The sequence below is a fragment of the Pollachius pollachius genome (assembly GCF_949987615.1).
Source record: "Pollachius pollachius genome assembly, chromosome: 4".
NCBI classification, from domain to species: domain Eukaryota; kingdom Metazoa; phylum Chordata; class Actinopteri; order Gadiformes; family Gadidae; genus Pollachius; species Pollachius pollachius.
This window is the reverse complement of record NC_136937.1, coordinates 33,066,949-33,084,152: the sequence shown is the minus strand read 5'-3', so window position 1 is coordinate 33,084,152 and position 17,204 is coordinate 33,066,949. Positions and strand designations below refer to the sequence as shown.

General features: G+C 41.6%; 1 protein-coding gene across 34 annotated transcripts in view; it reads left to right on the top strand.

The window, feature by feature from the left end:
• Nucleotides 1-17,204, top strand: part of LOC307074315 (uncharacterized protein) — a 143,305-nt gene that overhangs the window by 112,620 nt on the left and 13,481 nt on the right. For 30 of the 34 annotated variants that reach the window (XM_079734363.1, XM_079734364.1, XM_079734360.1 and 27 more), the window contains 5 exons: nucleotides 242-415; nucleotides 2,057-2,230; nucleotides 3,592-3,765; nucleotides 5,405-5,578; nucleotides 6,941-7,114. In XM_079734363.1, the coding sequence (XP_079590489.1) occupies nucleotides 242-415; nucleotides 2,057-2,230; nucleotides 3,592-3,765; nucleotides 5,405-5,578; nucleotides 6,941-7,114 (870 nt within the window). Of the gene's footprint in view, nucleotides 1-241; nucleotides 416-2,056; nucleotides 2,231-3,591; nucleotides 3,766-5,404; nucleotides 5,579-6,940; nucleotides 7,115-7,267; nucleotides 7,442-7,607; nucleotides 7,655-11,199; nucleotides 11,902-17,204 lie in introns of those variants that run through there. The other 4 variants (XM_079734353.1, XM_079734359.1, XM_079734341.1 and 1 more) reach the window with 4 other exon arrangements.

Genomic DNA, 17,204 nt, shown 5'->3' with positions numbered 1-17,204 from the left:
ACAGTACACATAAGAGAATATTAAGAACAATAGAATACAGAAGTAGTATCCATTTAAAAAACGTTTCAATCTCAGCTAAACAACTATTTAACATTTTAGATTGAATATATAATGAATATTCATTCATCTAATTATTTAGTAATTTTTGGTAAACTAATAGCATTCTTCACTATGGAATAACTTAAAGATTTCTGTTATTTTGATCACAGTTCCTGACATGTTCTATTTATTGTGTGTAAAGGCTCAATGGCTGTCATCTGTCAGAGAGATGCTGTGAAGCTCTGGCCTCAGTTCTCAGCTCCAACTCCTGTAGTCTGAGAGAGCTGGACCTGAGTACCAATGATCTGCATGATTCAGGAGTGAAGCTGCTCTCTGCTGGACTGGGGAGTCCACACTGTACACTGGAAACTCTCAGGTCAGTTTTACTCAATGTGAAAACAGTTACAAATAAATGTTCAAAGTCAGAGTTATATAACTCTGTAATATATCTCAGTACCTGTGATGACCACATTCATGACTTTCATTTCATATAAATGCTACCCATTGTTGTTGAGGTTGATATTCTAATACATCCATTTTGCAAATCTTTAATTATAAATATAAACCCAAAATATGCCGATAGTGTCCCCTGTATACAGGACGTTGATGGTTGAGAGCAGGGTGAAATATAGGGGGTCTTGAGCGTGTCGGAGACCCCTAGTTGGATGCCTAAGACCTTCTGAAAGCCACAACAGCAACATTTTCATAAAAATGATTTAAAACTTGCAATTGTCAAACAAAATGTATTTTTAAAAGCTTAATATGTCCAGTATTCATTATTAAACGTACAAAACATTTATTCACAAATATGAATAGGTTTCAGAAAGATATTTTTAATATTGTGTAACCAGGGTGAAGAGACTAACTTATAAAAGCTCTTTATGTATACAATAAGTTATTGTTGATATGTAAAATACATCAATAATTATCTTTTCATTATTAATATAAGTCCACTCACTATTCTTTTTTTTTTTACTTGGTCAGTACATTTTGTTATATTGATGATATTTGGGTTTAACCAATAGGATTGGTTGATATCGAGAGTTCGGGGTCATCTGGGGAAGGGTGAGAGGTCACGAGTGAGCGGGAAAAAGGAGAAAGAGGAAAAAGACAAAGGAGGAGAGAACTTTATTCTCTGTAGAGATCGCCCAGCTAAATGATGTTTATACATTTAGTTCTTAGTTGTTTGACGGTTAAAGGAGTATGGGAGAGAATGTATGTTGGGCCGGTTTTATTGGTGTTTCTGTTTGTGTCTGGGATGTTTTGGACGGAAACCTCAGTCTTCTCCACTCCCTATAATGGTACCGGGACTTTTTTTTGCACATGTTAAGAGCGAAGAGTCTATTGTGTTGCAACACTGAGCCCATACAGGCCTGCAACATTTATGACGGCATATCATTGACAAAAGGCGCAAGCAAACATGACTTTGTGCGGGCGAACAACTAACACATCCATGCGCACAAATCATTATTGTAAACACTTTAACTGCACTTGCGCTCAGCAGTTCTCTGATCGCGAGAGCAACAATAAAGCCTGTGAGGCAGAAAGGATTCATTGAGCGCACACGTAAAGTGAAGCACAACACAACTGACACCCCTGCACCCACAAATGCTGTCTTTGCTCTCGTGCGCGCAAACTGTTTTCCTGCTCGCTCTAATATTTTTCTCCTCTCAACAAAATGTACATAATATTGGAATAAATCTTCTCATACAAATAATCTAGATTCACTAATTACATGTATTACAATACAATACACAATATAATACAATAAATGTCATATTAATATACAAATTGCTTTTCAAACCTTTCAAAACAACTTTTAAATACCATACATTTTACACCCAATATACAATAAGATAAGGATCTAATGTATTGACTAATATATTTTTGTACAATTATTAAAACATCTCTAATAAAATATTTCAACACAATTCTTTCATAATGTTAAAATTAAATTAGTTATTTCAAACAGTTTTTTGTTATTGTTGTATTTTAAACATTTTTATTTTGTTTGAAGGCTGAATAGCTGTCATCTGTCAGAGAGATGCTGTGAAGCTCTGGCCTCAGTTCTCAGCTCCAACTCCTGTAGTCTGAGAGAGCTGGACCTGAGTACCAATGATCTGCTGGATTCAGGAGTGAAGCTGCTCTCTGCTGGACTGGGGAGTCCACACTGTACACTGGAAACTCTCAGGTCAGTTTGACTCAATGGTAAAACAGTTCCACCACAATTTCCACATCAGAGGACCAGTATTGATCTGCTGTGCCCGAGTAAAATCTCACCTTCGAGTTTTAACAAGGTCCATATTTGACAGTGGATTAATTTAGATTGATAATAAGGGTAAAATAATGGATTATTTTCTAATCCACAACGTCAAAGCAACGCAGTTTAACCCAAAATACAAGTTGAGGCGTGCACCTTGTGGTCCGGGTCCGTACACCGCAGTGTGCACATTACTGTCCGTGCACGGCAGTGTGCATGTCGTAGCCAGTGCACCGCGGCGCGCACGCAGCAATCCATGGATCCTGGTTCATTTAATAGTCTGATGGATGATTGCTGCTTGTGAAAACGATTGTTGCCATGTATTCTTTTTTTTCACATTTCCCACCCATGCAGTATAGTGTAAAATGTTGTGTAATTAAAATAAACATGGCCCTGATGTACACACAGCGTTGTTGAGGTTTAGTCAGAGAAGCTACGTAGGCAGTGTATTCCGTTATCAACCCCCGTTTTGAGTCACTGGATCCACCCCCCCCCTCTGCGCTCTGGGACCTCCCACTTTACAAATTAACATAAGCACTGATAGTGGGTCTGTTTCTGTTTTTACCACCAGCGACGCAACATCTCTTTCATCACCATCCAACTCTTCATCCTCCTCCTCCTCCTCCTCCTCCTCAATCAAATACCTACTAATAATAACCGGCTGCTGATTGGATAATATACTCCAATTAGGATTTATTTTCTTCTCTGTGTCATCCTGAATACTGCATTTCTTTACATGCTCTTGAATACACTAGTGCTGTGGTGACATTTAAGTGAAACTTTGCACAAAGTACAAACCAGTGTTAGTTTTCTGATCAAAGCAGAGTGTCTTCATGGGAACTTAAGTGGCTAGTGATTCCCAATAGAGCGATCACACCGGCGCTGCAATACAGCCGCGCTTTAACTCAGCACTGAACTAAACCTTGGCAGTCTGCGTGCATCGCAGCGCCATTACCACTCATCTTATCAAACACTAGACCTCAATCTCACTCTATTTGTGTTGCCATGACAGTAAAAGGTGTTCCTTGGATTCAGTTTGTTAATGATGGTATAAGGTGTTTGTTTTATTATATTCCCATTGTACTCATAATCTGGAAGCTGGAAATTAAGGTTGTTTCGTAAAGTAGAATAATAGATAATTCTTAGAACTGGGTCTTTTAGGGGGACCTTTTCTATATTTTGAAGATCTACTGTAATAACATTTAGTTACACTAATAACACATGTCTAATAACAAATTTCAAATACAACATTAATCACAGTTTCTAACGTGTTCTGTTTATTGTCTGTGAAGTTTGAAAGGCTGTCAGCTGTCAGAGACATGCTGTGAAGCTCTGGCCTCAGTTCTCAGCTCCAACTCCTGTAGTCTAAGAGAGCTGGACCTGAGTACCAATGATCTGAAGGATTCAGGAGTGAAGCTGCTCTCTGCTGGACTGGGGAGTCCACACTGTAAACTGGAAACTCTCAGGTCAGTTTTACTCAATGAGCAAACAGTTACAAATAAATGTTCACATTCAGAGTTATATAACTCATCTTATATCTCAGTACCTGTGATGATCACATTCATGACTTTCATATCATATAAAGGCTACCCCCTGTTGTTGAGGTGGATATTCTAATACATCCATATGCTTGCAAATCTTTAATTATAAATATGAACCCAAAATATACCGATAGTGTCCCCTGTATACAGGACGTTGATGGGTGAGAGCAGGGTGAAATATAGGGGTCTTGGGAGGGTCGGAGACCCCTAGTTGGATGCCTAAGTCCCCCTGAAAGCCACAAGAGCAACATTTTCATAAAATTGATTTGAAACTTGCAATTGTCAAACAAAATGTATTTTTAAAAGGTTAATATGACTTCAGTATTCATTAATAGATGTACAAAACATTTATTCACAAATATGAATAGGTTTCAGAAAAATATTTTTATTATTGTGTAACCAGGGTGAAGAGACTAACTTCTAAAAGGTCTTTATGTATACGATAAGTTATTGTTGATATGTAGGATACATCAATAATTGTCTTTTCATTATTAATATAAGTCAATTCACGATTCTTTTTTTTTCCTTGCTCAGTACATTTGGTTATATTGATGATATTTGGGTTTAACCAATAGGATTGGTTGATATAGAGACTTCGGTGTAATCTGGGGAAGGGTGAGAGGTCACGAGTGAGCGGGAAAAACGAGAGAGAGGGAAGAGACAAAGGAGGAGAGAACTTTATTCTCTGTAGAGATTGCCCAGCTAAACGATGTTTAAACATTTACTTCTTAGTTGTTTGACGGTTAAAGGAGTACGGGAGAGAGTGTATGTGGGGCCGGTTTTATTGGTGTTTCTGTTCGTGTCTGGGATGTTTTGGACGGAAACCTCAGTCTTCTCCACTCCCTATAATGGTACCGGGACGTTTTCTTGCACGTGTTAAGAGCGAAGAGTCTATTGTGTTGCAACACTGAGCCCAGACAGGCCTGCAACGTTTATGACGGCATATCAGTGCCAAAAGGCGCAAGCAAACATGACTTTGTGCGGGCGAACTACTAACACATCCGTGTGCACAAATCATTATTGTAAACACTTTAACTGCACTTGCGCTCAGCAGTTCTCTGATCGCGAGAGGAACAATAAAGCCTGTGAGGCAGAAACAATTCATTGAGCGCACACGTAAAGTGAAGCACAACACAACTGACACCCCTGCACCCACAAATGCTGTCTTTGCTCTCGTGCTCGTAAACTGTTTTCCTGCTCGCTCTGATATCTTTCTCCTCTCACCAAAATGTACATAATATTGGAATAAAACTTCTCATACAAATAATCTAGATTCACTAATTACATGTATTACAATACAATACACAATATACTACAATAAATGTCAAATTAATATACAAATTGCTTTTCAAACCCTCCAAAACAACTATTAAATACCATACATTTTACACCCAATATACAATAAGATAAGGATCTAAGGTATTGACTAATGTATTTTTGTTAAATTATTAAAACATCTCTAATGAAATATTTAAATTATTTTCTAAAGATAAATGTAAATTTGTTCATTTAAACACAGTTTCTTGTTATTCTTGTATTTTAAACATGTTTATTTTGTTTGAAGGCTGAATAGCTGTCATCTGTCAGAGAGATGCTGTGAAGCTCTGGCCTCAGTTCTCAGCTCCAACTCCTGTAGTCTGAGAGAGCTGGACCTGAGTACCAATGATCTGCAGGATTCAGGAGTGAAGCTGCTCTCTGCTGGACTGGGGAGTCCACACTGTACACTGGAAACTCTCAGGTCAGTTTTACTCAAAGGTCAGACAGTTCCACCACAATTTCCACATCAGAGGACCAGTATTGATCTGCTGTGCCCGAGTAAAATCTCACGTTCGAGTTTTAACAAGGTCCATATTTGACAGTGGATTAATTTAGGTTGATAATAAGGGTAAAATAATGGATTATTTTCTAATCCACAACGTCAAAGCAACGCAGTTTAACCCAAAATACAAGTTGAGGCGTGCACCTTGTGGTCCGGGTCCGTACACCGCAGTGTGCACATTACTGTCCGTGCACGGCAGTGTGCATGTCGTAGCCAGTGCACCGCGGCGCGCACGCAGCAATCCATGGATCCTGGTTCATTTAATAGTCTGATGGATGATTGCTGCTTGTGAAAACGATTGTTGCCATGTATTCTTTTTTTCACATTCCCCACCCATGCAGTATAGTGTAAAATGTTCTGTAATTAAAATAAACATGGCCCTGATGTACACACAGCGTTGTTTAGGTTTAGTCAGAGAAGCTACGTAGGCAGTGTATTCCGTTATTAACCCCCGTTTTGAGTCACTGGATCCACCCCCCCCTCTGCGCTCTGGGACCTCCCACTTTACAAATTAACATAAGCACTGATAGGGGGTCTGTTTCTGTTTTTACCACCAGCACCACAACATCTCTTTCATCACCAACCAACTCTTTATCCTCCTCCTCCTCCTCCTCCTCCTCCTCAATCAAATACCTTCTAATAATAACCGGCTGCTGATTGGATAATATACTCCAATTAGGATTTATTTTCTTCTCTGTGTCATCCTGAATACTGCATTTCTTTACATGCTCTTGAATACACTAGTGCTGTGGTGACATTTAAGTGAAACTTTGCACAAAGTACAAACCAGTGTTAGTTTTCTGATCAAAGCAGAGTGTCTTCATGGGAACTTAAGTGGGTCGTGATTCCCAATAGAGCGATCACACCGGCGCCGCAATACAGCCGCGCTTTAACACAGCACTGAACTAAACCTTGGCAGTCTGCGTGCATCGCAGCGCCATTACCACTCATCTTATCAAACACTAGACCTCAATCTCACTCTATTTGTGTTGCCATGACAGTAAAAGGTGTTCCTTGGATTCAGTTTGTTAATGATGTTATAAGGTGTTTGTTTTATTATATTCCTATTCTATTCATAATCTGGAAGCTGGAAATTAAGGTTGTTTCGTAAAGTAGAATAATAGATTATTCTTAGAACTGGGTCTTTTAGGGGGACCTTTTCTATATTTTGAAGATCTACTGTAATAACATTTAGTTAAACTAATAACACATGTCTGATAACAAATTTCAAATACAACATTAATCACAGTTTCTAACGTGTTCTGTTTGTTGTGCGTGAAGTTTGAAAGGCTGTCAGCTGTCAGAGAGATGCTGTGAATCTCTGGCCTCAGTTCTCAGCTCAGACTCCTGTAGTCTGAGAGAGCTGGACCTGAGTACCAATGATCTGCAGGATTCAGGAGTGAAGCTGCTCTCTGCTGGACTGGGGAGTCCACACTGTACACTGGAAACTCTCAGGTCAGTTTCACTCAGTGGTCAAACAGTTACACCACAAGTTCCATATCAGAGGACATGGAACAAATTTACCTACAGAAAAGTAATAAATCTCACGTGTGTGTGTGTGTGTTTGTGCGTGCGTGCGTGCGTGCGTGTGTGTATGCCTGTGTGCAGGTTGTCTGGCTGCTTGGTCACACAGGAAGGCTGTGCTTCTCTGGCCTCAGCTCTGAGCTCCAACCCCTCCCATCTGAGAGAGCTGGACCTGAGCTACAATCACCCAGGAGACTCTGGAGCTGCGCTGCTCTCTGCTGGACTGGAGGATCCAAGCTGGAGACTGGACACTCTCAGGTATGGAGAGGACAGCTCACCACTCAGGGACAAAGTCTCCTACGAGGATTCAAGCTGTTGCTAGATGAAGCTTGTGTGTAACTCATATTGTGTAGAAAGTGATGAGACAGCAGATGATGAAGGTGAATGCATCAACATGCTGCTCTCACTTTGTTTCCCCCCCCAGTGTGGAGCACGGTGGAGTGTGGAGGCTGAGACCAGCTCTAAAGAAGTGTAAGTGTCTGTTTGATTGATCACAACACACACTTACAATTGAGATGGAAAGTCCATCCACTCAGCAGGAGGTGAAGTCCGGTCATTCACATGTGAACTTGCGTACAGATATTAGGGATGGGCACGAGTAGTAAATATCAAACTTGAGTGATCAAATGAATTCCTCGAGGATCAATCGAGTACTCGTTTAATCTAATCTATTTTTCGAATGCAACGCATCTGCAGCAGAAATAGGCCTAGTGATGAATGCAAATAAAACAGCAGCAAATGAACTAAAAAAATACTCAGCGTTGTGATCTTCTCTCCACGGCCGGGATTACAGCTGCGTTTTGCGGCGGCGAAAATAGCCGAAACACTTGGTTGCTGCAGGTCTGCTTTCCCGAACTCACCGTTGTGTTTCAGGAGCATATGTTGCCGCATATTACTTGTAGTACTCTGGTAGCTCATTTTCGCTTGGCATATTTTACATTTCACGTTATGATCTCCTATTTCTGTAAAGTATTTCAATACTTCGCTGCGCTTCGCTCTAACCGCCATCTCTTAACCTTTGGTTAAGAGATGGCGGGCCCAACAGTGTTGGGCAAGTTACTTTAAATTAGTAACTTAGTTACAGTTACTAGTTACTTCTTTCAAAAGTAACTCAGTTACTTTAAGTTACTCGTTACTTTCAAAGTAACTAGTTACTAGGGAAAGTAACTTTTTTTTTTTCTAAATTATCTTATTGTGTTAATGTGGCAAAGGACCTCCCTAACTGGATAGCTAGGGAGGCTGCCAGTCCTCTGGCTTGCTTACACGTAAGTCCTATCCTACCACAAGCGCAATGCGCCACATAGTGACCTGAACGTACCATAGCAGTGTAGTAGTGTGAGTGCAAATAAATGAAATATTTCCATTGTTTCCAACTGTTTCCAACCCTCTACAAATGCACACACATTATTTTGGGGTTGATGTGGCATAGTGTTCGACAAAACAACTGTAAAATTTGATCATTGTACCCAGTATCACTACGATGAAGCAGTGGATCAACAAAACACAACATACAGTATGTTTTGAAACTTTTGATATTATTTATTTATCGCATATTTATCGTAGCCATTGAAACAGGTACAAAGTATAGTTTTGGCAGTGCAAAAAATAAACTGTGCCTCAGACCATTTAGCAACTGTAGGAATCAATAGTGCAAAACTGATACAATAGATGTTTTCAATGTAAACACAGTAAGGTTTATCCGTTCTTTGTAAGTTAACCTTAACTCAAAACAGCTAAACTCCACCAACTGGAGACCTCATCATCAATAATGATGGGCAAACTTAAAAGTATTTTCAGCCTCACAAAGAGAAACTAAATAAATAAAAAGTACTTTCAGCCTCACAAACATAGTTAATGTTTAACAAAAATAATATTTCCTCCACTCTGGCCGTTTAGATAAATAAAACAACTGATGAAATCAATAATGGTGGATAAATTGCTTTAGTAGTCTATGTTAGTATGTCTATGTCTATATCAGTCTTTGTCCATACATCTCCATCATTTGTTTAGCTGTGTCTGGGTTATAGACTGTGCAGCAGGCTTTGTAAAATCAAGCTTTCGTTGTTTGGCTGGAGTGGCTTCTCCTTTAGCGTCGGCGGAGCTGACGTTAGCAGCAGCATCACCTGTGTTACCTTCAGGGTCTTTTTCAACTAGCTTGGTAGATGTCTGTTGTTTCTGAAGATGTTTTATCAGATTAGAATTGCTAGTTTTTGATGTGGCTTGAGTTTTCGAACCTCCACAAAGATGACAGGTCACCAAAATATTCCATATGTCTTTTACTGTCAGAAAGGAAAAATAATGTGCATATTTCCATGAGAAAAATACAACGCCTGGACCGTCGTCGACTGCCGCTGTCACACCAAATTTGTACCGGGTGCCAAATTTGTACCGGGTACGTAATCCATACGTAATCCATTCCAAACCTGCCTGGCAACAGATGATCGCAGACGATCGCGTCGATTGACGTAGGAAGGTTCAAGAACATTCGCGAAGTCGTTCATTGAGTTCAAGAACATTCGCGAAGTCGTTCATTGAGCGCGACAAGACAGATAGCCCTAACTTTACAAATTACATTTATTAGCGTTCCTTACTTTATATTTGTATTGCATTTAATTGTTTAATCGAATTTAGCTAGTAACCTCTGTGTTTAATGTGTAGTAAACCGAGTGTTTAACGTTCTCATGTTTAACCTGGTCCTAGTAATGTTCTTGAACTCAATGAACGACTTCGCGAATGTTCTTGAACCTTCCTACGTCAATTGACGCGATCGTCCGCGATCATCTGTTGCCAGGCAGGTTTGGAATGGATTACGTATGGATTACGTACCCGGTACAAATTTGGCACCTGGTACAAATTTGGTGTGACACCGCCATTGTTTTAGTTCATTTACTTGCGCGTCGCTGCGTCACGTGACTCACGTCTGCTTCACGTCCACCACGGAAACTGTAGTCCTAGGTTATGCACGTGAAGTAACGAGTAACGAGCCTGTTTAAATCGCAGTAACGATAACGTGTTACTGATTTTGACAAAGTAATTAGTTACAGTGCTCGTTACCGCAAAAGTAACGTAGTTACTGTAACGCGTTACTTTATTACGCGTTAGTCCCAACACTGCCTTTGAATGCTGGCGTTGTGCACACGGCACGGCGCGCGCCACCCAGAAGTTTGATACATTTAATTTGCTTTGAGCACACGGCACGCGCCAGTGGTGCCACACAGAACATTGATACATTTACTTCAGAAAACTTGTCTATGTGTGTATGTGTATTAATATTATTATTATATTATTATTATAATAGGTATTTAGTGTATGCTACACGTGAACCTCCTATGCGATGGCGCAATATGATTTGTTCGCTATTCCCCAATATTCACAGAGGCTGAGGTGTAAAATTGCTGTAGTATATACTACACGAATAATTGTTAAAAATAGCTATGTTTCCCTGTGTTCATGTATGTCTGGTATGTTTGTGTAAGTGTGTGTATGTATGTGTACATGTCTGTCTATAATATGCATGAACCAGTTCTATGGTACCAACAGTTAGTTTCCAGCCTGTATGTGAGCTCAGCTGGTTCAGTCTGTGGTTTACACAGGTGGATTACAATGGATGTGTAGTGGAACCGTTTAAAGTCTAATGTCTTGAAAATTATGTTGACTATAGCTTAGATTTTTGTGGGAGTAGATTCAGTTTATACATCTTTTTAGGCTTCAATGTTTTGACTGGGACAGCCACTCACACACACACATGGGATTTGCATTTAGGTTTAACTTGAATTATCTTATAAACAATATGCACTACTAAAGCTATAGCAAACAAGTCCTATAAATATAGTAGCTCTGATATTATTTAGACTTTCTAAATTAATGTTTGTAGAGTAGATGAACGTGAAACAGGAAGAAGAATAATACAAGACAACAGCACTAGTGATGATGATGATGATGATGATGATGATGATGATGATGATGATGATGATGAAGAATGGTTCAGCAGCTCATCATGTCTGGTTCTCCCTTAGATGCCTGTGAACTCACACTGGACCCCAACACGGCCCACAGAGACCTCTATGTGTCTAAGTACAACAGAAAGGTGACGCGGGTCGGAGTGGAGCAGTCGTATCCGGATCACCCAGAGAGATTTGACTACTGGCCCCAGGTGTTGGGTAGAGAGGCTCTGACTGGCCGCTGTTACTGGGAGGTAGAGAGGGAAGGAGGTGTTTATATAGGAGTGACATACAGAGGAATCCCAAGGAGAGGATGGGGTGATGACAGCGGGCTTGGAGAGAACAACCAGTCCTGGAGTCTTTATTGTTATGATGATTGTTACTATGCCCGGTACAACAGTAGGAGAACAGACCTCCCTCCCCCCCCCGCTGGCTCCACCAGAGTAGGAGTGTATCTGGACCGGCCTGCTGGCTCTCTGTCCTTCTACAGAGTGTCCCCAGGTGGAGGAGGGTCCTCAGACACACTGACACACCTCCACACCTTCTGGTCCTCCTTCACCCAGGAGGACCTCCTCCCGGGGGTTGGGTTAGGGGGGGTTAGCGGTGGCTCAGTGAGGAGCGCGTCTCTGTGTAAGTTATAGTCTCTCTCTCTCTCTCTCTCTCTCTCTCTCTCTCTCTCTCTCTCTCTCTCTCTCTCTCTGTCTCTCTCTGTCTCTGAGTCTATGGACACACATGAACACACACACACACATATATGAACACACACACACGTACATATGAACACACACGCATGCGCGCACACACACGCATATATATACACTCAAATATACACACAGACACACGCATGCAAACGCAAGCACACATGCACACGTGCAACTGCATGCCCACACCACACACACATTTATAATCAGACATACACGTACGCACACAAAGCCACACACATATATGAACACACACACACGCAGATATGAACACACACACACACACACGCAGATATGAACACACAAACACGCTCGCAGTTATGAACACCAACACACAGATATGCATAAATAAACACACACCCACAGGGACTAAACACATGTATATATAAACACACACACACACACAGAGTACACTAACATGTATATATCAACACACACACACACATTGTGTTTTACTGATTTAAATTGTACTGTCATGTACTCAACTATAATCCCAGTGCTACACTTCTGAAAGTTGATCTTGATAAACCATGACAGGAAGAGACTTTGAAGATCTTCCATAAGGTTAACTAAGCAGGTTTTACAAAGACTATATTTCTAATGTCAAATGTATTTTAATTATTGATTGATGTTTAATCTTAACATGTTCATGCTACAATATTGTGTATATTTTCAGAAGTTTCGATAAGTAGATTGGCGAACAGAGAGCTTTTGTTTTGTTGACCGATGTCACAATCTCTGTGTTCGTCAATCTACTGATCGAGTCTTAAAAACAAGATGGCGTCGACGGGAGGACTGCCGATGGTATTGTGTGTATAAAATGTCCTTTTTAATAAACAATCTGTACACTTACAAAGCTATCAATGCCTCATTTTATATGTTAAGACCCTTACATTAGATGAGCGCATATGAGCTCATCTAATGTTCAATCCTCACCATAAGAGCCCCGAGGTTAGGCTGCTATGGCTGTGGAGAGACAGATGCATGGGAGGGTAGGGTTAGGTGTTGTGGGAGCTGGGCCCTGGCCCACAAGGGTCCGGGTCTGGGTCTGGTGGGGCTGGGTCCTGGTCCGGGAGAGCTAGCTCCTTGTCTGGGGGGGCCGGGTGCTTGGGTCACACTGTGATGGCTCCACTGTCTCCCAGAGGTCCTGGGTCCAGAGTCTGGGGGTTCTGTTGGGCCCGATGCTTTCTTATGGTCAACATGTAAGAAGGATCCCCAGAACCGCCTTCTCTCATCTGAGAGACATTGCTCAAGCCAGACCAAACTGAACCGCAGCTGAAGCGGAGACGCCCTCCCACCCATCGTCAGCACTAGATGGCGTAATGCGCTGATCTCTGGTTTAACCAACTCACCACGAAAAGCCCCCAGCTTGTGCAGAACGCCGCAGCTCGACTCCCAACTCGTGTGTGTGGGTGTTTGTGTATGTGTGTTAGCATGCGTGCAGGCGTTATTCGATTGTCTGGTAACCTATGGTTACTAATATTCATACTAGTTTAAATAATACATTTGATAGTATTTCCCATCTTTGCTGAGCTATTTTTTTATTACTGTCCATGTCAACACTCTGATCTCACTAAAAGGCTTGCAGCACGAAACACAATATCGACGAGATGCGCTATGCATAGAGAAGAAAGAATACCGAGTGATTGTAACACTACAATGCACATCATATGAAAAGTGGCGACGTCAGACCTATGCGTCAGACGTCTGTAATTCACGTTTGCGCTTTAAAAAAAAGGTTCACGTTCTTGATGCGGTTGCGCGTTGAAGCTAGCTAACTTTAGCCGCAAACCGACTGTAAACATGGATGCATGGCTAGGCAGGAGTAAACGTCCAGCTACCGCTACTGCTACCGTCGCCCCGGATGCGGGCACAGGGGAGCCAAGTGAAAAAAGGAATAAAGAGACCACTACCAAACACGGGCAGTACAACGAGAAATACATTTTGTATGGATTTAATTGTACATCGTCTGATCCACCTCAGCCTCAGCGCTTTTTTTGCGGTGAAGTCCTGTCAAATGATTCAATGAAACCAGCCCATCTGCAGCGGCACCAGAGCACCAAACAGAGCACCAAACCCGCTGGTTGTCTCGCGGCAAAAACCTACAGAGGCTTTTCAAACTTGAGCCAAGGTGTCTGCTTTCTTGAAAGAGCACTTGCACCCTCTTGCGGTTGTTTTTGAGAACGCAGGCTGGGTTGCACGCCTTGCATATCTTGCCGATGTCTTCTTCAAGCTGAATGAACTCAACCTGTCACTTCAAGGCAAGGACTCACACATACTTAACATGTATGACAAAGTGAATGGATTCATACATAAAGTCAGCTTGTGGGAGAAGAAATGGGACAATGGAGATGTGAGCTTTTTTCCACTCGTTTTCCACTAGCCCATCTTGCCACCACTGATGCTGAAAAAAATCCTATGGTCAAAATCATGAGAACACATCTCTCCAAACTCAAAACTGACTTCAACCAGTACTTCCATGACATCGAAGAAAAGTCAGAGCAACTGGACTGGGTGAGGAACCCCTTCAGAGGCACTGAGGGCAGCGGCAGCCTTCCTGCCAGACTGCAGCAAAACCTGGTGGATTTGTCCTTTGATCGTGTGCAAAGATGGCACATGCTGAAAAGTCACTGACTGAGTTTTGGTGTGAAGTTGAAAAGGAAGATTCTGAGCTGGGGTTAACTATTGCCTTTTGGATCAACTTACATGTGTGAAGTGACCTTCTCAGCCCTGACTCACATCAAAACCAAGCAGAGAAACCGACTGAATGTGGAGAGCAGCTTGGTGGCGGCTGTTGCCACACTGCCCCCAGAACTGTCAAAGCTTTTGAAAGACAAGCAAGCGCAAGTGTCTCATTAAACTGAATAAAAGTTCTTTTTTTCACTCACAATAATTGTATATGGTATTATTTAAATGAGCAGTTGGATAAGATATAAAGACAAAGGGTTAAATATAAGAACACATTAGGGCGAATAATCACACATGAGAGAGGGGGTACTTTTAACATGGAAACCAGCGCAAGGGGTACACTGGTCAAAAAGGTTGGGAACCACTGCTCTAGAGTATTATGCACTCTGAGTATCTTGTACTCTGAGGACACTCTACTCAGTACACTGCTCTTCTGAAAAGAGAAATCAACCATCTATTGTACAGATTATACTGATTCATACGTTCACACTGATGCAAATCTAGTGTTCATATGAACAAGGTGGTGATGTCTTTAAAGGATGGAGGAGGATTGTACATGGAGGAGTTCAGCAGACACAGAGCAGAGGAGGCCTTTTCTACTTGATGTGCTTCTATTCATGATGTTTATCGTCTCTTTATTGATAACTTGGTATCTATGTTCTGTTGGTTCTGCTGTAGAGAAGCAGCTGACTCAGTGACTGAGTGTCTACATGCTGGTTCAACCATCAAGTGTCTCTTGGTTTTTCTCTGAGCTTCTTCACATCACAGCTCTCTGTTCATCGTTCTTATTTTAATAAAGTTATTATCCTTGGATCAGCCGCCTTAGCATGTCAGTCTGGGAGGAGTATGAAATGGGAGGGGAACTGGGCCAACTGGTTGGTTCATCATTTCCTTGTTATGAGTCGGAAGGTTTGGTGTGGCTCACTTCATCACAGCAGGAAGACGACTAAGGTACTGGAGTCCACTCTGATCCGTGATAGATTATAAATATGAATAACTTTGAATCTTATTAATAGGGTGATGGTTAAAAACCTTATTAAATGTATGGATACATTGCTATTCGTCAAAATTGCTATTGAATAATTTTGAAGATTCCTGCTCTGTAGAATGCTACTTCTTAGACTGTGGGCATTGGGGATCGAACCCAGAACCTTCCAATCTGGAGTCAAGTGTCAGGTTGAGGTTAATAATGACTGTTTCCTCTGATTTAGGATTTGTTCTAAATCACAAGTGTCCTATGGTGACTTTAAAGGTACTTAGGACAGAATGGACAGTTGTTATATTTGTAGGGCGGTATTATGATTACATTATTTATACAGGAAGATGGCCATCTTTGTTTGTGAAGGTGTTTAGACGTCATCTTGTACTGGGTCTTGTTCTCTGTGGGCCTGCATCATTCTGCGGTAGTGTAGCCCTTCTCTATATCTGAGAGCATCCCTCGTATGAGAGGGACATGACCTTCGAGGGGAATTAACTCTGCCGTGACCACCTCTACACATAGGTCACTGGTGACAACTGGTCTGTGTTCTTCAGGGCAGCCAATCCCACTGACATCCTCTCACCAGCAGGTGGTGCTGCGGTGCACCTTTTCGAGGGTTTCACAACGGACCCTGTGTCAAATCATTTATCTTAATACTGACGTTTAAATGATTCATGTACACTTACAGCAAAATGTCCCACTTTACTACAGCTGGAGTCGAATGAATCAGCCGCCTATAAGCGGTTAGCCTGGGAGGAGTATGAACTGAGAGGGGAACTGGTCCAACAGGAAGTAAACTAAGATACTGTAGTCCACTCTTATCCGTGATAGATCATAAATATGAATAACTTTGTATCTTATCAGTAGGTTGAACATTTTTAAGATTCCTGCTCTACAGGATGCTACGTGTTCGACTGTGGGCATTGGGGATCGAACCCAGAACTTTCCAGCCTGGAGTCAAGCGTCAGGTTGACGTTAATAATGATTTTTTTTTCTTGTGTATTCTTGTGTCCTTGGGTGACTTTAAAGGTACTTGGGACAGAATGAGCAGTTGTTATATTTGCATTGCGGTATTATTATTATATTATTTAGACAGCAAGACGGCCATCTTGGTTAGTGAAGGTGTTTAAACGTCATCTTGTACTGGATCTTGTTCTCTGTGGGCCTGCATCACAGATCTGGCTGTGATGTCATACCACATGAGGAAATCCATATATTGTCCTGCCTTCAGAGTGGTTTAACCAACACAGGGATCAGTCGGTATGTGTCCGCACGGTGAACTTGATCTTATCAGACACATTTGGAGCCCTTTGAGACCTTCTGTGTGGAACGATGAATAGTTTTTAAAGAGTGTATTAGATACTTCTGGGCAGCATCTCCACATCTTTCCCCTCATTGAGAATGTGTGGGCCTATGAATCTGCGTCTAGGAAAGACCACCCTGCCTCTCGTCCAAAGTTAACAGAGACAACAGCCCCCTGTGACCGGAAATACGCAGCTAATATAAAAGCAGAGAATAAACACTGAGTGGCTGTAGAAACAATATGGAGTTGTGTTTGTGTCCAGGTCTCCAGTCTACTATGGATGAGGAGAGAGAGGAGGGGGGTCCTACCTCTAAAACCACTCTGTATGGGGAACATGGCCGCCAGAGCAAGGCTAAGAGGTAAGAAGAGGATCTCTCTGTCTGTGACTGTTGTCCATCTCAGAGCTCAG